A 21548-nucleotide genomic window follows, 5' to 3' on the forward strand; every position below is an offset into this window, starting at 1 on the left:
TAACAACTGCAGCATTCACTTCAACCACTATATTCATTTAATGACCACCACAAGAAATGTCAAAAATAGGATCCAGTCAAGTGATGCCTCAACTAATGATTGCAATGACTTATAACTGCAATTCCAGGCTCAATTAAGTTCATAAGTTGGGATTAACACTACTTGCATTGAAAAAATGAGTTTATTTTAAAATTTAGAATAAAGCAATCTTTCAGGACATGTTTAGCTCCTACTAGTTCTTATGATTTTTTTAAAAAGAAATGTTTAGATAGACTTTTAAAGATTAATAACGTTAGTTTCAATTGTTTTCATTTCTAATCTTTTAACTAACTGGAGAGTTCTACGCAACATAAAAATACAAAGAAGAAATAGCTCTTAGCAGATGTTGCCAGTGAGCAAGACATGACACAATTTTACTCCTGCTTGCCAATATTTAGTTATGAATGATAAATAAGCTTCTTTGCTACTATAAATAACTAGTTCTTTGTACACCCATCTAAACATATTCATTTAGGATGGCCAGCTCCCAAATTACTGATTTTAGAGCAGATTCAATAAAGTATTTATGTGTACCATATAAATCATGTACTGTACTGTAGAAATTATCTCAAAAGTATGAAAAAATAAATATGCAACATTTTATTAGATTCTTTATTACAGCCAAACACTAGCTCAAAAATAAACAAAAAACAGAAAAAAAACTGAGATAGCAAGAATAACTACAGTAAAACTCAATTATAAAACTGGTGTGTTCAAGGTTTGACACCTGAACCTTAACAATGTTATGAGAAATAAAATCACACTGGCAATAACAATTATAAATAAAATGGATCTGGGTGATTTGAAAATTCACCTTGATGGCATGTTATTAACTGTAACCAGGCATCTTTGTAATAGGAGCAATATAGCAGAACATGCATTAATATTCAGGAATTCCATTATAGGAGCAAAGATTGTATTTGAGTGTGCTACCACATCATTTCCCCCATGAATATCTGTTTGAAGGACATTCAAACGTGCCAGGATAGGGATCTTCTGACTATGGGAATTATTACTTGGCTTAGGGAAGCTTGAGGGGAAAAGTGAATGACTGTCCAGGAACATATCTCTGGGTGTGAGACCTCATCCAAGTTCTTAGCCTGCTGTTTAAAGATTGCCTCTGCCCACCCCATTATCAGGATTGCACTAAACTGCAGTTCAACTTCTAATGCAACACCCTTATCGCAAAATGAAGTAGTCATTTAAAATGAGGTGGAATTAGGTTCCATGGTGGAATAAAAGTAACGTTAGCTAATAAGAGAATATGCAAGTTAAATATGGGTTTTAATTTTGTTCAAGTCCAACTCATGGCACAACACTACATTAGCAACTCATTGTTGGGGCTTGAAATATATTCCTTAAGAGTTTAGACTGTACCCTCTTTAAAATGTGAAGCACTGCACAGACTCTAAACAAAGATTATTATGCCCATTTTCTGGCTGAGAATGCTTTTAGTTAGGCAAATTTGAACAATGCATCTCTAATGTAATAATGTAATAACTGTATTAAAAAGATTGTTGGATTGTTTCTGTGCATTTTGGACAATATTCTCTATATGTGCATTGCATTTACTAGATGCATGAGACTCTACTTTTATATACTTGGAGATCTGATCAGGTGTTTATTCAGTTGCTGGGGATGAATTTAGGGCACTTAATAAATATTAATACTTTAGTTTTAGCATAATTGATTTTGAGTGCTACTACACTGTGTTACACTATGTACAGCTAGAGCCCATAAAGCTTGCTTTAGACCAACTGCTGTCTGAGATAACAGCATAGCGTCTTCAGTATATAAGAGGATTGCAATATGTCTATCTTTCCACTTAGGCAGATGATGAACTGGATTATTTATCTTAACTACAAGAGGATTGATATATAGATTAAACAGTAATGGTGCCAAGATACATTTTGGGTGATTGCTCTGCTAATAGCAATTTCTTAGCGTAATGGCCTTGCCATTATCTAACTTTTAAACTGAAATTCTCACTAAGCTCATATAGAAACAGGAGCAGGTGCCTATCGACAGTAGAATTCTTCAATTTATGACATAATTCATGTCTAGGGAAAAGTTCAAAAATGAACCTGAAATGATAAAAGCTGCACATTAGCATGGATAACATTATCTGAATTATTTCCCATAATCTCTGAAAATTAAGGGAATATATTAGCCTAGGCATGTCATCAATTTTTCTCATCATAGTCTCTGAGATTCACACAAGTTTCTTACTTGGAAGAGAGTCTACTCAAAAATAACTAAATTGAGGCTAGTCCTTACAAAAAGTTGTCTCTCTCTAGCAGCGCACTTGGAGTAAAGTGCTGAATGAATGTGAGGGCAGAGCCTGTTTAGTGGCTCAGCTAACATCCTATAGACAAGGGGTTATGAAACTCAAGGCCCAAGGCCCACATCCGGCCCACTGGGTCTTAGATCTGGCCTGCGGGGCCACCCTGGAAACAGTGAAGAACCAGCCCACGGTGCCTCTACCAGTGAAACTTTTCCTACCTATGTATTTATCAGAATAAATACATAGTCAGCATTAATCTATTTGTTTTTATGTCAAAAATAAACATTTTGATCCCAAATTCTTCCCTCTGTTCTTCAATATATGGTTGAAAGCAGGGATGGTGTGGGGTGGAGGACACTAAAAAAGATGGTTCATTAAGCTAATTGCTCCCTTCCCAAACCAGCTCTCCAGATAGTTTTAGCCATTTTTTATTAATATACAACTGGTCAAATAAACAATAAACAAGTCTAAGAAATATAATTATCAAAAGGCAGGGAAATTAAGCCTTACTTGGATGAATCAAGAATTGATGAGCGGGCATCCCATTCTAGTACTGAAGAAAAGATGATGGAGGAGGACATTTCATTGGATTGTGCAAAAATCAAGCAACACCTATGAAGTAACTTAGAAGGTAGCTCAGCAGGAAATTAAATTAAAGCAACTCCAAAAAGAACTAAAGCCATATTGGGATGCCAGCCAACATTGTTTCAGCAGGATTTAGCAGATATGTTCGAGCAAGTTAATAAACAACTGAAAAAATGGCCTTAAGTTTCAGATGTTGTAGAGTCTGATAGTAAACATATGTTGCTACTAAAATAAAATAAATAAAAAACCCCAAACCAAAATAAAATAATTTGATATTAAATAAATATTACCGACATTAGATTGGATTTAGCTGATTTGCAGCATTAGAAGGGTGGAGGGAGAAGAATTAGAGAAAATGCAGAAAATACTAATTTAATTGGGTATCTCAACTCAAAAGTTAACCATATAGCAAAGTTCATGCTTTCAGATGATGATGTAAATGTTTCCATAGCATCTTTTCTCCTAAACACAATCAAATGCAAAACTCAAGAGATAAGTAGTAATATTTGTAAATGCTTTGCTGAAGGAAAAAAATCTACTAAAAACACATGGACTAAAAAGAGATAAACTGAGTTGGAAAGTTTACTTTTTTTCAAGCTATTGAGTCCCATCCCATTAATAAAGAGGAAAAGCCTTCAAACATCTGAACTATTAAAAAGAAAAATTATGTAAATAGAAATTCCCTTTCAAGCTAATTTTATTTAAACCACAAGGAAGAGAGAATACTTATGTTTATGACTTAAGTATATGAGTTATGGTTATGAGAAGATTTTATCATAAACCTAAAAATATTTAATGAAGGACAGAGAACAATCTTTGAAGTCCAAATAACTGATACAACTTTATAGAAAGAAGATACGCTAAAAGAAATTTGGGGAAAATGAGACTTGGTAAGATGGTTGCTGGTTGTAACATTCATAAAATACTAATATTTAACATAGTTACTTATTAAGCAAGACAAAATACAGAGATTGGTAAAGATTGATATAAAAGTTCAATATAATGAGATGAGCTGTCAAGAGCTGAACACAGCATTCCCTTAAACTATACTGCCTAGAAAATTTCATTAATCCCTGGAACTTCTCTTCAGATGTGCTCTAAATGGCTTAGGGCTGGGATTATTGGGAAAGGGAACTGAGAAAAGGATGATGACGATAATAAAAGACTGAGAAAATTGCTTTTCATTTCATAAATTCATTTAATTTAAATTAATTAAATTTAATTCAATTGTAAATTTAATTCACAAAAATGTTTATTGATAGGAGAGACAGAATTTCATATTTGATGAGTTTAATTTGTAGGAATGATAAGCAAAGAATAATGGAAAAGAGCTCAACATTTTAGAAACTGACAAAGTATTAACTTTTATTTTTCAAGCAAAATATACAAATGTAATAATAAGAATTTGTAATTATTGAATAATAATCTGAAAAAAGATATATAAAAGCAATACTAAAGGTTCCTTTACCACATACTCAAAAGTATGTAAAAAGTATTTATAAAATCTGTAGACTTTTTGACAGAATTGTACACCCCTATAAACTAGCAATATAAAAAATTAATAAGTGCAAAGAAATTTAGTTTTGTTAGAAACAGGAACTTGATAGCAACAAGAAAATTAAAAGGGTTAATAAAGAGCTGCAATTACCTATTAATTTTATTTGCAGGCAATATAATAGCAACTTTTGTAAATTGTAATAATTCAGCTAAATATATTAAAACACCCTGGTATCAATCCCTGCTTATTTGGAGATTGATTGCTGGCAAGGTGGTCTTTTGTATCCTTTTTAGCTTCTTTACTCTCTCACAGTGCTGCAAGCAAACAATCAAACTCAGAGAGCACTAAGGATTCTACAGCTTATAAATTGCAGATTATGGGCAAGCAAGGATGTAGCTATCTTCTTAATAATAGTTTTACTACTACAATCTCCAGAGTACTTGCTACCTATTTCTCTTATTAGCTTGCCCCTCCCATCATGCAACAATGAATGAGACAAACCCTCACTTAAGGCAATGCTATTCAGAAAGAACTATGTGTGCTACTTACTGTATCCTGTTAGCAAAATACAAAGAAAATGCAGAATAATTTTAAAGGAAATACAAAGTTGTTTTGAAAGTGAGCCAAAGTGGCAAAAAAAGGAAACTCCAACAGAGTGAACTAAATTAAAAATAAATATGGGGAAATGATTTTCCGTAAAAGAGAAAGCTGGAAAGAAGTATTTATTGATTCGTATAAGAATGACACTGAAAAAAGTGACTTACAATTGTTTTTCAACGTATGACGTTTGTTGCAGCATCCCCTAGGCACATGATCAAAATTCAGGTGCTTGGCAACTGGCTGCATTGTCCTGGGATCATGTGATCCCTCTTTGTGACTTTCCCAGCCAGCTTCTGACAAGCAAAGTTGATGGAAAAAGTCAGATTTGCTTAACGATTGATGGTTCACTTAACTGCAGTGATTCATTTAATAATTGTTGCAAAAAAAGTCATAAAATGGGACACAGCTCATAACAACTACCTTGCTTGACAAAGGAAATTTGGGGCGCTAATTGTGGTTAAGGGCTACCCATAAGAAACTTGTACACTCTTAAGATTGAAAATGTAGATAGTGCAACTGGAGAAATGTTAAAATATGAATGTTACTTGTTTGAATAGGAACTATGCAACTACTCTAATGCATGTGTCTAATAACATTAGCACTGATCCCCACTACAAAGTAAATTATAACAAAAGTGCAGGCAAAAATTAAAAGGGATTTGCTTGCTAGGTGTTCTTGGAAAAGTGTATGGCAGAATTCTGATCAAAAGGATACAAGAATTCAAAATCAGCAAAGTTTGAGAAATACAGTGTAGGAGTATGCATTTGTACAGGCACATATATCAAGTTTTATTCTTCAACACAACTCTTATGAAATAAAAGAATCTGAGAAATAAAGTTATCTATCGGTTTAAGAAAAGTGTATGATAAACTGAATAAATGTGAATGTTAGCTGTTAGTGTGGCAGAGCTATATACTATATGATGGAAGTAAAGCATGTATAAAAAATTATTTAACAAATGGTTCAGCAGGGATCAATGTATCTGTGTGTTATGTCTCTTTGATTGTTTATTGTATCTATAGATAAATATACAAAATACTTGGTCAAGGTGTGTTTCCTGGAAATTTGAACATATGTGTACTTCTCTATGCAAACGATTCCATGCTGTTGGTTGAGAATCTGAATGAACTTCAGTGATTGTTAGACTGTACGGTGCATGATGACTGTGGATCTTAAAATCAAGTTTTCACAGAACAAGTAATTGTGTTTGAAATGGAAAGTACAATGAACAAACAAATTATGAACTGTGAGAAACTAGGGCTATTGAAGACATGTTGTTACCTTGTTTACTAAGGATAGAAAAATGGATGGAGAAATTTTAAGACATGCAAATATTGATACAGTACAAAGGTTGTGATCTATTACAAGTAATGAATATTCATTTTAAAAAAGGCACAAAATGGCTGCACATAAAACACACTTCTGCCTTAGTTCTTATATACAGAAGTGAGAATTAAGTACAGGTAGTCCTTGAGTTACAAATGCAATGGAGCCTGCCCATTCCATTTGTAACCTGGGATTTGTAGGAGTGAATTGAGTAACTTGAACACGATCACTCCCTCATTTCACCCTTGTATTCGCTAATCAAATGCACGGCTCATTAAGTGCACATGAGGTATCTTGGGATGGGGAAGGCCAAGGAGGACCTAATGATGGAACAGGCAACCTGCTTCAGACCAGGTTCTCCTGGCCTCTCCTGACCCAATGAGATATCTCATTCTCCCTTCCCTGAGGTCTCCACAATTGATGCCCCAAGCTGCCATGCTGGGTCACTTACCTTATGAAGATCTGTCTCCTCTCAAATCTGTTTCTTTGCCTGCTTCCTCCTTTCTCATTGGCAAAGCGCTTGATGAAGCCTTTGGCGATGAAAAACAAGGCACACAGGGATGCCCGTGACCTTCCAGGCCTCCTTGCTCGCTGCCAAACTGCTTGATGAAGCTTTCAACAACGAAAAAGGAAGCCCGGAGGGATGCCCACGCCCGTCCAGGCCTCCTTTCTCACTGCCAAAACGCCAGAATCCTTCAAAGTTGGAAAAGGAAGCCTGGAGGGATGCCCACACCCTCTGGACCTCTTTTCTTGCCACCAGAGCACTTGAGGATTGCGTCCCTGTAGGCTTCGGCAGCCCTTTGCAAAGAGCTTTTGCCAGTACGAACAGAGCTTCAGAGGGATGCACCTGCCCCTCCCAAGCTCCACTGGTGCCAACAAAGGCTTTTTTCAAATGGCTGTTGAAGCCAACAGGGATGTAAACTCCCTGCAGGCTTCGGTAAGAAAATGGCAAACGGACAGAAAGCCAGAAGGACTGAAGCCTTCCTCCATTTGCAAACATCCAGGCCTCAATTCACAGAGAATAGAGGTCTAAAGTGCGAGCTCACATAAGTAGCACAAGATCTCACGCTTCTGATCTCACATAATCTCATGGGTACCTTAGGCCTCTATTCTTTGCGAATGCATCGAAAGCTTGAACCAACAAACCAGGCAAAGAAACCGTGAGAGAGGAGATCTTTGCAAGGTGAGTCTCAGCAGGCGGAGTGCCCATGAAGACCCAGCTGGGGGGGAGTGGGGGGAATAGGGCAAAAGTTGCAGAGCCTCTGTGGTCGTTTGTAAGGGTGAACAACTGCCACGGTGCTGCATTTGTAATTTTGGGACTTGTTCATAAACGCCAGGGGACACTTTTCATGTAACTTCGAACGTTCACTAAGGGAACATTCATACCTCAGGGGTTTACCCGTATATGAGGCAAAACAAAAACTAAATGGAATGGAGAATTTTAAAACAAAAAGAGATAGCTATGAATAAATGGATGCTGAATTAATGTGGGAAGGACGCCAGACTTGAGAGAAAAGCTGTGGTTGGATACAGTTGATAGGATCCTCAAAACAAGAGGTGAGAAATTAAGTGAGAAGTTTAAACAATGAAAAGCAACAATCAAAGTGGTAGATTCATGTTTCATGATAGCTAAGATGTTTGCAAGAACATGAGAGGTGTGTGAGGCACAGCGACTGAGTTGGTGTAAACTAGTTTTACATGTTTCCTTTAAAAAAAAATCTCATGGCTTTAATTTCTTTGGTTTACTATTTCCTTTTCTGTAATCTGCATAACTATGCTTACCCTGAGGAGACTTGGTGGGGGGGACGGGACACACACACACACACACACACACACAAGATTAGCATGCCTCTGAGGGAGACTGATGTATACACTCCTGAATCTCTCCAGATAAGGAGAGGAGAGATGCACACATTGCTCTGGATATCACCTCTCCAAACCTCCAAATCAGTTGTTGTCATATGCTGAGGGAAGAATAACAGAGCATGGATATTTCTAAGCCTGCAATTCAGAAGGCATTGCATTTAAAAATTGTGCTAAATTGTGCTAAAGAAAACTTTTCTGTCTCACATAAATTCAATTATACAAGCAGAGAACATCTAATCAATTATTATTCCAGCTACAGTTTATTGACAAGACAAAACTGGCAATTAAGCAAGCATTATGAACTTGACAAAAACATCATCAAATTGTGAAAGAGAAAAAAAGAAGCACCACTTACATAGTTATGTCTTAGGTATGGAAAAGAAAACCGTTCCACTTCAGCATTATGTTGATCTTTTTTATTTACAATACTGCAAACTTATCTGGAGGTAGGAAAATTCTACATTAATACAATATGCAGAATTTTGTACATTATATTTAAAACTAGCTAATTGTTAATTATGCTTAATTGGTGTTTTTATACACACGTTTTCATACATAAAAGAGAATTTAAATTTCCTTAACAACGATATAAAAGTGGTTTAGTTTTTTTTTAAATGGCAACATCCTTATTCAATTCCATACATCTATTTTTATGTCTACCTTGTTCTTGTTAAAATGCATGTTATTTATGCAGATTACTTCAATATTTAATGGTATGATTTATCAAAATGTTATTAATGCTATTGTATAGCAGTGTCATTGTCTTTAGCAATAACTTTCATTACAAGGAAAATCTTTGTAAATTATCCAAAATTTAGATTCATGTGCAAATTAATAGCAGAATTATAAAAACAACAATATATACCGTACTTATGAAATGCAATTCCTTATGCAAAACCTTGTAAGTAATGTTACTATAAGATTGTGGCTTGAATACAATTTAGCACTTTGGGTAGGAGCATACATACTTACTACAAAAACTCGCACACACTCACAAAGAAAAGCTAAGTTGGGGGGAATAAGCACTCTGGACAGAAGAAGCTTCAACAGCCAACATAGAAGTATTCTATGACTGGCGTCCTGCACAAAGCAGGTGTTATATGAGCATCTATAACACATGGACAAAATTGCCAGCAAACACACTTCCTAATCCCTGTCTTAGAGAACTAGCACACTTATATAATCAAAAATCATACTTCCTCAAATATTTTAATACACTTGACCACTTGAAAAAATACCTTTGTTTGGAGATGATGAATTCTAAACACACCATATAAGGAAAATAAATATTGGATAATATATTTATTGGGAAAAAATGCAAAATAAATGTGTACATCAAAAAAAAGTATTGAACATATCTACTATTTAAAATTTGTAAATCAAAATCTTGCTGGATAAGAGCCCAAAGTTAAAAAAATATGATGAAACAGCAGAAAAATTTTGAACATTATTTAAAATTGAGAGGAACACTATTACTCATCAAAAGATATGGCAAATATCAACTTTGTTCCTATTGTAAAATTATAATATTCCAGATTCTCAATAAATGTATGTTAGCAAACAATTTATCGCTATTCTATCATAGTTTTCCCTAAGCTTTTTTTCCTGGGCTACAGTGCCAACAGTCACAAAACAATATGGTCAATCCAGCACTAAAAAGAAAAGAAATAAGAATTTTAGTCTTTTGTCTAAGCACTATAAACTAGTAAGATCTATATAGAACTACCAGTTTCGATTTTTATTCTGGCACTAAATGTATAGTTGTAAATCAAGATTATTTGTATTTGGCCATACTGGTCAAACACAGATAATCTTGACTTACAAACATTCATGTAAAAGGTCACGTGATCAAAATTCAGCCATTTGACAATTGGCATGTATTTATGATGGTTGCAGTGCCTGGGGGTCATGTGATTCCCCCAGATCCCCTTCTGCAAAATCAATGGGGAAGCCAGATTTAATTAACAACCATGTTACTAACTTAACAGTGGCAAGAAAAGCCATAAAATGAAGCAAAACTCACTTAACAACTATCTTGCTCAGCCACAGAAAATTTGGGCTCAATTGTGGTCGTAAGTCAAGGACTACCTACCCATATGTTATCGGGATATAGTCAGTATTATCTTTCTTTGAAAGACAGGTTATAGCAGGGGTATCAAATCCACATCATCATGATGGTGTCATGTGTTGTATTGGGATTTTTTCCCCTTCACTAAACCGGGCGTGGGTATGGCCAGCACATGACGCATCTGGCCCACGGTCCGAGAGTTTGACAGCCCTGGACTATAGGATATGTAGACAACTCTTTTCAATTTCAACTGCACTTTCTTGTCCTCCCCTGATTTGGAAAGGTGGTTACTTTTAAGGGTTGCTATGCATGCCATAAGACACTGATTTCACCTCTTAAAAATCTCTCCACCTTGCAAATACATAGATTGGTAGTTAGTGATTCCATCCATTTCAATTACAAATAAAAGTGTAGGACAGAACATATCTTTGGCCCCAAAATTGGAAGGAAGACTACCAAATACATGATGAGCAATAAATTTCAAGTTATAGCACATTAGGGTTGGAAGTAATCTTATCTTAAAGCTTATCAGACTTAGTACTTCATGAGCTCACCAAACAGAATTATGTGGTATCTTCAGATGTTTGCCACTAGAAGAATTCTAGTTGAAAGTATTGTTCATGCTAACTGAACCTTATAAAATTCAAAACTTCTGGAATGCACAATATTGCCTACCACCAAAATTTATGCAATTCATAACAATAATTCAGACCATTAATGCTATGTTAATAGCATTAGCCATTTATATAACCTATGACTGATGCACAATTTCATAGAATCTAGCCAATGAATGTGCTTCTAAGCAAACTTCTGTGGTAAACCGAAAAAGGAAATCCAGGAGGGTTATGCATCCCAGATGAACTGAGCTCAAGCCTAAGAACAGCAATGAATCAAAAGATGTATATAGACTAAGGTGTTTTTTTTAAAAAAATAAGTTTTTAATTAAACAACTTGGTTCTTCTGATTCTTCCCATTGTACCTTTGTTTCAAATCACAGCATCAAAAGTAAGTTCTGACTCCTGAATTTAATATAGTAAATAATATTTTAGTTTCAGTTTCATAGTTATAAATTGGCCTGTTTCATAGTTATAAATTGACTTACAACAACTGAGCCCAAAATTTATGTGAGAAATTTGTTAAGTGAGTTTTGCCCCATTTTATGACTTTTCTTGCCACATTTGTTAAATTAATCACTGCAGTTGTTAAATTACTAATATGGTTTTTAAATGAATCTGGCTTTCCCATTGATTTGGCTGATCAGAAGGCTGCAAAAGGACATTGCAACCATCACGAATATGAAACAGTTGTCAAGCATCTGAATGTAAATCATATGACCATGGGGATGCTGCAATGGTTGTAAGTGTGAAAATGGTTATAAGTAACTTTTTTCAGTGTTGTAACTTCAAACAGTCACTAAATGAACTGCTGTAAGTTGAGGACTATCAGTACTACAATATGACGATGCTTCAACAATAATAGACTGGATGACAATTAATAAACAAGATGGAGGAGCTGTAAATTGATAGCGTCCAAGCCTATAAATCAAGAGAATTGTTTGGTCTAGATGAATTGGTTCAACATATAATCAAAATATATTATAATTCATGTATATTCAATTTACCTGTCACTTGCGTTGCCCAAACTCTTAGTAGTACAAAACAGCTATTTCAATTCTAACTACTATTTAATTATCAATACTTTTAGAATAGAGTAGAATAGAATACTTTATTGGCCAAGTGTGATTGGACACACAAAGAATTTGTCGGTGTAAATACTCTCAGTATACATAAAGGTATATTCTTTAAGAATCAAGAATCATAACGTACAACACTTAAAGATAGTCATAGGGTACAATCAACAATCAAATCATACTAGGAAACAGTCGATATAAATCATACGGATACAAGCAACAAAGTTACAGTCCTACAATCACAAGTGGGAGGGGATGGGTGATAAGGAGTGATGAGAAGATTAACAGTAATAGTAGTGTACACTTTGTAAATAGTTGAACAGTGTTGAGGGAATTATTTGTTTAGCAGAGTGATGGCTTTCAGGAAAAAGCTATTCTTGCGTCTAGTTGTTCTGGTGTGCAGTGCTCTATAGCGTTTTGAGGGAAGGAGTTGAAACAGTTTATGTCTTGGAGGTGAGGGGTCTGTAAATATTTTCACAGCCCTCTTTTTGACTCGTGCAGTATACAGGTCCTTGTTGGAAGGCAGGTGGGTAATTGTTTTTTCTGCAGTCCTAATTACCCTCTGAAGTCTATGTCTGTCTGTCCTGGTTTGCAGAACCAAACCAGACAGTTACAGAGGTGCAGATGACAGACTCAATAATTCCTCTGTAGAACTGAATCAGTAGCTCCTTGGACAGTTTGAGCTTTCTGAGTTGGCGCAGAAAGAACGTTTTTTGTTGTGTTTTTTTGATGATGTTTTTCATGTTAGGTGTCCATTTTAGGTCATGTGATATAGTAGAACCTAGAAAATTGAAGGTCTCTACTGTTGATACTGTGTTGTCTAGTATTGTAAGAATTTTGGGTCCATCTATATTCTGCTAACTGCTTGGTTGTAATACTATATAGTTTTATAATATTATTATTAAATACTATAAAACACTTTCACATGGAGATGCCTTGAAACTGAATTGGAGAGAGCAGCTTGCACAAAATGCAGCTGTGAGGGTGGAAACTGGTTTGGCAACATGAGGCCATATAAAATTGATCCTTCAAGAGTGTTGGTTAATTATCTGGCACCAAGCCCAACTCAGTGTGCTTGTTTCATGTGCAGAACCCTGGCCTAAATGGCTTTGAACAAAAACTCTGAACTATTCCTATATTATTTTGCCTTAAAGATGTGAAATTACATATATCTGGATTGGTTTTAGGATGTTTGCATTTTGTCCTCACAATTGTTGTATAATGCAATGGTACACACAATTGCAATCAATAGTGAATCTTTTTCACAGCCAATCAATAATTGTTTTTGTTGTTTGTCCGTAGAGACCATCCCCATTCTGAGATATGCAAGTCTGGAAGTTCACAAGAAATCCTTTATATATACTTCCTTCACAAGTTTTATAAACACAAGTCCTTTGGAGACTTGCTGTTGATTTCCTGAGCACTTGAATTCCAAGCGTGATATGGCAAAGACTAACAGGGTGTGGTGAAAATATACAAAAATGATACACTTTGGACTAGCAAGGCAATAACAAAAATATACTCTTCTAAACATTTGTTTTTGGAAAATCTGTAGATTTTTTTTTTTACAGATTTTACCAAATTTTAACAGTTAATTAATAGTACTGAAGTTTATATTTTTAACTTTAGGGTCTCTTTTCTGTGTTGGTTTTTTACAAATTTGCTACCTAGACGTATTCAACAAAGTAGAATTTCAGAGAATAAATAAAATGCAATTAAATAATGGTATGGTGATAAATTAAGGTGTCCTGGGATGACCTTCCCCAATAGAAAAGAGAAATGTCATAAAACGTATTGGTGAGTGAGGACATTTAGTGGATGACTGAGGAAAAGGCACAATTTATAGGACCGAGGCACAAACCAAAACCTGAATACAAAGGTTTCTGGGATCCTTTCTCCACAATCTCACCCCAAGAATGACGCAAGCAGGCATTATGCCAAGGCTAGAAAAATCAGTGGTTTGGAAAAGCCCAGCATAAATGATCTGGACCTGCCAAACTTGCAATAAATCTTAATCAGCCCCAGCACCACAGAGTTTGCTAGAACATCCCTTCCTCTAGAAACCAGGCTGGTGACACCTCTATGTTAGTGTAGCTCCAGGGGAAGTCATTTCTTTTCCACCAAGCATTTTTGAGTAATAAACAACCCTATCAGCGCGGATTTCTTTGGGTTTTGCTTCTGACTCAACTGGACATGTTGAAACACCGTGGGGGCGCTTTTATTATGAGAAGAAGCGGACGGGCTTGTTGGAAGCACAATAACTTTGAATGGGATTTGAGATGGCCAGTGTTTTAAAACACAGATAGCAAAAGTAGAAGGAACAAAGCAGTGACGTCAAACCCCGGATTCCGATTAAACCCAGCTAGTGCAAGAGATGACTGGGCCCTCCCGTCAAAAGCGTATCTCATATTTTATCTCCCTCGACTTTGCTGACACTTCCGAAAAGGAAAGGGGGAGAAAAAAAAAAAAGGCAGGCCATCCTACCTTTCATCGGCGGAAGGCAGAAGAAACACCTAAAACTTGCCGTGTGTGTGTGCATTTATTACCCGCACACACAGAGACACATATGACTCATATGTACAAACCCGTGTCTGTCCATTTTGTAACACGAGCCTCTAGATCTCGGTACGCTCAAACCTTCCAAGACGACGTCTCCCCCCCCCCCATCCCCCCCACCCCCCCAAAAAAATACCGAGCTCGGCGTGGGACGAATAAGGGAGGAGGAGGGATCCGAGGCAAAGAAGCTACCGGACAGCGAAGTTAATGGGAAATTCAGGGCGGGGGACGAGGCTGGGGAGTGAAGGAAAGCCAAATCCAACTTGAGAGCAGAAGCAACGAGTCCGAGCCTCTTCTCCCCCCCAGCAACAGCAGCAGCAGCCGATGGAGGACAGGCATACAAAGGCACCTCGCTAAGCGAGGGGTTGGCTCCCCGGTGGATGGGGCGATCGGTCCGCCCCCGGGCCTCCCCCAACCGGGGAGAGAGGGGGGGGGGAAGAGACGGGGCCTATCTGGTTCTGAATTGCTTAACTGAGCCTCGCCCCGCCCAGCCCAGCCCAAAAGGCCCTTTCGACGAGCCCACCTCCCCGAGCCGCCCATCACTCACCTCCACGGACTAGTCCGCTATCACCCCGACCATTTCTCGGGGGTGGGGAGGGGGGGTGGGCGCTGCCGCGCGAGGCACAAAAGGCCGGAAAGGCCCCGGGAACGGCAACGGCGGCGGCGGCAGGAGCCACTGACGAGAGAAGGGGAAGGGCGGGCCACGACGGATCACCGCCCCAAGGAAGGCACGGCGGCAGAGTACCATCTCCGACGCCACTCCATTTCGACGGCTGCGAGGCTGAGACGGGACCGAATAGGGTGGGCGGCGATGTCAAGGCCCGGGCGGTTCCTGCCGCTTTCTCCTTCCTCCTCCTCCTCCTCCTCCTCTCCCTCCCTCCCTTTCTCTCTCTGGCCCTCCCCCTCCCTCCCCTGAAGAAGACTACCCAGCAACCCCCGCGTCCACGGGCCTTCTCCTCCTCTCCCCCCCCCGCCCGCCCCATCCGGCGGTTGAGGGGGGAGGGACCAAATAGGCGACCACGTGATCCTCTCCCGGAAAGGCCGCTTCGGGAAAGAGGTTGGCCAGGTTTCCCAGTTTGGAGATTGTGAACTCGGGCAAGGTCGCTCGAAGGAGGTGTTCGCCCAAACGGGCACCTTGGCCCGCTTCTTAGGCGGAGAGGTCTCGGATAGGGGACGCTCTGCGAGCGAGTGGGTCGTCGACGGAGCTGTCAGTGCTGGTCAGACGGCTGCAGCGACGATTTTCCATTGATTGATACTCGCCACTCGTGGCTTACCAGATCAAAGTGAATTTAGTTTCCATCAATCGAATTTAGTTGCACCCCAAAAGTATTGGGATACTTTCCCCAAGTGCTTAATTTTAACAGTTGCAGAAATTACAATTAAAAAGTGGTAAGCGATATTTGATCAGAACTGGTAACATCAAATTCTGTAAAAAATAAAATAAAATTCAGCAGTGGAACCACAAAACTGCATTCTGAACATATTCATTCACGTGGCTAGAGCCAGACTCAGCCTGTGGGTTTTATTAGAGCGGAGGAGCAAGGAGAGAAAAAATAGGCAGAAACATTAGCTCCTTGAATAAGTTTGAGGACAGGATCAGATGTTTTTGTAACTGATGTGCAAGGCATCTTTCATGGCACAAACATTCTACTGGGCAGCTTTGAACTGTTCTTCACTTAAGCCAATTTTGGTCAGAATCCAAGTTGAATAAGAAAGGAGGTAGATTTTTCTTGATGGCATTAAGGGGAAGGTCAGATACCTTTGTATAAGAACCCAGACCAACCAACATAAAAAGAAGCCTTGCCCACAGAAGGTCATTGGTGGTTGTCAGTAGTAAAAGGAAGGAAAAAGGTGGGGGTGGCTCATTTTGGAGAAGATGGTTGAATATTAATAAATGATGGGATAACAACCAACCTCAACTCCTACTTTGTTTCAGTGGGAATTGTGTTGAAATGGATTTGAACAGAATAATCGATACAAGGTAAGTAAAGGATTATTATGGAACATCTGGCTACTATGAATGGTTTTGCCTCTGACCTGTTACATCCATAATTAATGAAAGGGCTTGTGAATGCTGTATTGAAAACCTATTTCTGTGACCTCTGAGAAATTAAGATAACCATGATGATGCCAGAAGATTGAAGAAGGGCAAATATTCCTACCTTCAAAAGAGGGAAGCAAGGAGCACCCATGCAATTAGATCATCAATTTGATATTGATACTGGGTAAAACTCTGGAATAAATTAAGAAATTGTAAACTTTTAGAAGAATGCATTGCATATCGGGACAGCATGGATTTATCAAGAAATAAGGCATTGATCTTTTTTTGATAGTTTTGTTAATTATAACAATAAAGGTAAAAATTTCTCTGTCCAGACTCTAGGGTATGGTGTCCATCTCTGTTTCTTGGCCATGGAAGCCAGTGTTATTCAAAGACATTTTCCATGGTCATCTGGCCAGCATGGCTATATGTCAAAGGTGCATGGAACCCTGTTACCTTTCCACTAAAGTAGCTATTAACCTATTTGCATTTTGCATGTTTTTGAATTACTAGGTGGTCAGGAGCTGGGGCAAGTAATGGGAGCTCACCTCATTGTGTGACACTCGGGTCTCGAACTCGGGCTGTAAGGTTTCTAGCTGACAAGCTCAGTGTCTTTAATGGCCGAGCCATTGTGCCCTTGATTACAGGAATTCAGTGGTCATCATATAATTTAAGTACACCAGAGGTTCCATGAGTTCTTTACAGAGAAGTTGACAAAATGTGGGCTAGGTTACACAACTATAAGATGGATGCGAAGTTGGTTAGACAGTTATACTTAAACATTGTGAATGAGTTGAGAGGGATGCAGTGGATCAAGAGACATCTAGCACTGCTGCCAGAAGACATAGAATGAACTCAATTAAGCATGGATAAAACTGCAATTAAAGCCTTCATGAACTGAAATGGAGATACTTGTCCAAATGATTGCTTCTGCAGATCCAGCTGCCCTCTTTAAGGTGACCAGATTCCTTCTAGGTGCAGGGGTTTGCTGAGGAATTTGATGGTTTCCTGGCACATAGTTCAGATTCGTTCTCTGTTGGATATTGGCATGGATACTGGTCCAGTGGAGAAGCCTGAGGTAGATTCTTAGCCAGTTATCTAGGAATGGTTTGGCCCTGTTGCTCTTGAGGTAATTGGCAAGATCTTAGGAAACATGAGCTTGAGAGCTTGTGTTTTAGATCCATGTTCCCTCTGATCGGTAAAAGTTTCCAAAGAACCACATGCAGTTGGGTACTGGTGATAGTCAATGCATCTTTGGACGAGGGGGTGATGCTCCAGCCCCTTAAATGAGACAGTGGTTTTGCTGTCATCTTAAAGAGCCGTCACTAGATCACACTGTAATGGACAATTTTTGTCCTAACTAGAACCTTCCTTTTTGGGGGAAAGTTGATGAGAAGATGGTTTGCTGCAGCTCCATAGGATCCTGGATGGAAAAAAAAACCCGAATCCCATTCTGTCAGATTTCTGGTCTGGATACAGGATGGAAACATTGGTTGCCATTTTTGATGACATCTGGCAGGAGTGGAATGAAGTTAGTGAGTCTGTCCTTGCATAACTTTATTCTCTGTAGCTTTTGATATCATCAACTACATATCATTCTGGGACAGCGTTGGAGGTTGAGAGTGGGGACTGTTGTCCTGGTTCATTTTCTTCATTAAAATCCATTTTCAGTTGGCTTGAATGAGAGCAAGAGATCCAACTTGCAGCCTGTTTGTAGCATTTTGCAGGGTCTGGTGCTTTCTCCAGTCCTGTTTAATTTGGTGAAACTTTAATGACCTGGATGAGGTCATCTTTCATCGTGGGGTGTGGTATCATCAGTATATTGATGATACTCAACTTTATAGCTCTGCCTATGTTAAGTGATACCACAACTGCCCTTTCTTAGTGCCTGGAGGCTGTTGAGGTCTGGAGATGTGGTGAAATGTAGACCAGATTCCCAGAAGGGAGAAAATGCATTCCAGAGAAGCAAAAGACAGCAGAGTTTAGACAGTTTGACTGGGAGGAGGATAGTCAGAATAACACCTCTCTAGGAGCTCTGAGTATTGTTTAATGATGTAAGGAGTTTGCTTTAGTTTAGCAAGAGCACAAGGAACAATAAATGAAAGTGCTTAGAAGAAGCTCAGCATGTCTTTGTTAGGTTTTGGACCTTCACAGGATAGGGAGGAATAGGTGAAACTGAACCCTAGCAACACAGATTAGCTTTAGGTTTGAGGCTTCTTGATTCTTGGAGAATTAACATCTTTGGTTATGGATGGTATGTAGTCTGAGGATTCTTCTGGACTTGCAGCTCCTGCACGAGGAACAGATGGCACTTGTGGCCAGAAGGCCTTTATACAACTGCGAGTTATGCAACAGTTATCCCTATTCCTGTTCCACGCCCTTCTTATAATCACCAATGCCCTATCAACTCCCACTTGGAATATTGTAAGGCACTGTATGTGAAACAAACATTGAAGAATATCCAGAAGCTTCAGTTGGTTCAAACTGCAGCAGCTTGCATAGTTTTACATAAGTCTAGACTGACACCTATCACCACTTTTGTGGGAGCTACATTGGTTGCCAGCTTATTCTGGGTTCAATTCTAGGTGCTATCACCTTTAAAGCCCTACATGGCTTGGGGTCAGATTATCTGAAGGACCACCTCTCCCCAATTGCATCTACCCAACTCACCACAACTGGAAGGCAGAATATTTTGTGGGTCCCATCTGTCAGAGAAATACATCTAGTGGGACCAAGAAAAAGGGCCTACTCTGTGGTGGCTTCCTTCCTATGGAATATTGTTTCCCCAAATATAAGATTATACTTTTATAATCTTACCTGGATACTTTTCTGGAAGGTGCTGAAGAAGTGGTTCCGTCAGCAGGCATGGAGACCCCAGGTTGACACAGAGCCAATCAAGTAATTGGTTTGATTGTGTTAGATACTGCTGCAGGGGGTCAGGGAAGGCTTCTATATTTTGGATTTTTAATTTTGTAAGCCACTCAAAGTCTCTCTTATGTGAGCAGCTAAATAAACTTGTGAAACAAAAAATAGTCAGACACTGCATGGTATTTTTTGTACATACCAGTACCAAGAAATAAAAAAAATTAGCTTATTCATTGCCCTCATTTCTGTGATGTCTTAGCTCAATGTTTGTCCCGTCTATAATTAATTATCTTAACTGATTGCATAATATTTTTGCACTCCTAGGTTTGAAAGCTAAAAAAATCATATATCAGATAATTATCAACAATTCCTTAATGAGTTGGCCTCAATTTTCAAGAGCCAGAATAATTCTAAGTATATTTGGCATCTAATCCAGATGTTCTGCATCCTGCTTAGTATCCTTACTTGAAAAATATCTAAATCTTTTCTGAATATTTTAAGGGAGGTAATGGCTAGATGATATACACTATAAATGCTAAATGGAATATTGTACACAAGCAAACTCACAAAATTAGTGTAAACTCAAATTGTTCTATGCCAATGTGTGAACCTGGGCAATGGGATAGTGTTTCCAAGTTACTAGCCATTTAACCATTGTAAGTGGGTCACCATATTCTGCAAAAGCAGTGAATTAGATACCATTAAGTCTCGCTCAACAATTAGGACAAATGCTCTGCAGTTTGACCATACCCATCTGCACATTTGTCTTTCCTGCCTATTCCCTGAACCTCCCAAGCATATTTTTAGTTCATCACACACTCACATTACATGCCCAAATCACATGAAGTTTTCCTTATTCATTATCCCTTGAAGGGAACATCCAGGCTTCATTTGGCCTAGAATTAGATGATTGGTTTTCTAGTCAAGGATAACTTTCATAAGCTTCTTGAAAGACATCTATCTGTCTAACTACCTATCATATTACCTCTGAGGAAAAAAAAATGCTTTAACTATTCTGATCTTTGTTACCAGAGAAATATTTGTATTGTTCAATTTTATCTATCGCCGTCTTCCTCCTTAAAAGTCAAACCTTTTATTTTTCTACACTATCCATCTTTATTCTTCAACTGAGCAAACCAAAACTACTTACCAGCTTCATTTTTTTGCCAACAATAGCATAGTCACTAGGCATGCGAGCTGACACTTTATGTCACTGTTTTAACATAAGAGTAATCCATTTTTGCTTTCATGAGCCAGGAGTGTTGCAAGCTTTTGCTGCTTTTGGCAAGAGTATCAAAAGCAACGTATCACTGCAAGATCCACTCCTCTTGAATATATGGAGATGGGCAGTTCTTGAATATGATTAAATAAATAAATGTGGTAATGAGCATATTTTGCATCTTTCGCTACACTCGCCCTCTCTGCTAAGTCTAGTTTCAATAAATAAAATGATGTGCATCTCAATTGAAGTATTATAGCTTCCTGTTTTGACTTCTGTTGTCATCTCTTCCACCTTCACCATTTTTATACACAAAGAATTGGGAATTTTATACTTCCTTGTTTCATACTCAATCATTCTGTCTCCAAGCTCAGTTCCTACAATATGTTCTTATAAAGATTTTTCAGAATAATCAGATATATTAGCAACTCTCATTAGCCTTATTATACTGCACATTTTGGCATGATCTATATAGTCAAAGGCTCTGCTATATCTGATCAAGCAAAAACAAACCTCATTCTTGGGGGTGGGGAATGTTTCTCTTATCTGATTTACGTTATCTGTCTTATCTTGGCTTCTCTGCCTTTTCTGAAATGTGTCTGCTCATTTGGCATTTCCCTTTTCATAAATGACTTTATTCTTTGTAAGTTGTAAAGCAAATTTTCCTTTGCAATTGCAGTTTGTGCAATAGTGTGATAATTGCTTTTTCCTGTTAACTCTCTTATTTGCTTAAGCATTACCATGTTTTCCAATATCTGGACCATAATCTGGTTACATACCACGTTCCCCAGAAAACAATATCTATCCCAAAAATAAGAGAGATTGATTTTTACATGTAAGCCCAATATAAGCCCTATCCCCCAAAATAAGCTCTAAAGAACCCGTTCATTCCAGTGCACCTGGATGCACAG

The 21548-nt window shown here is 38.2% G+C and overlaps 1 protein-coding gene across 19 annotated transcripts in view; it reads right to left on the minus strand.

The window, feature by feature from the left end:
• Nucleotides 1–15400, minus strand: part of AFF4 (ALF transcription elongation factor 4) — a 50633-nt gene extending 35233 nt beyond the window's left edge. For 8 of the 19 annotated variants that reach the window (XM_026696434.2, XM_087924453.1, XM_087924456.1 and 5 more), the window contains exons 1-2: nucleotides 15060–15400; nucleotides 8554–8638 (exon numbers count right to left, since the gene is read on the minus strand). Coding sequence is in view for 1 of the 19 variants with exons in the window: in XM_087924445.1 (XP_087780571.1) it covers nucleotides 5171–5205 (35 nt within the window). In the remaining 18 variants the exon portion in view is untranslated. Of the gene's footprint in view, nucleotides 1–5170; nucleotides 5300–8553; nucleotides 8639–15059 lie in introns of all 19 variants that reach the window. The other 11 variants (XM_087924445.1, XM_087924458.1, XM_087924447.1 and 8 more) reach the window with 3 other exon arrangements.
• Between the last annotated feature and the right edge of the window lie 6148 nt (nucleotides 15401–21548).

The sequence above is a fragment of the Pseudonaja textilis genome, chromosome 2 (assembly GCF_049901715.1).
Source record: "Pseudonaja textilis isolate UNSWEBS1 chromosome 2, rPseTex1.2, whole genome shotgun sequence".
Taxonomy (NCBI): Eukaryota; Metazoa; Chordata; class Lepidosauria; order Squamata; family Elapidae; genus Pseudonaja; species Pseudonaja textilis.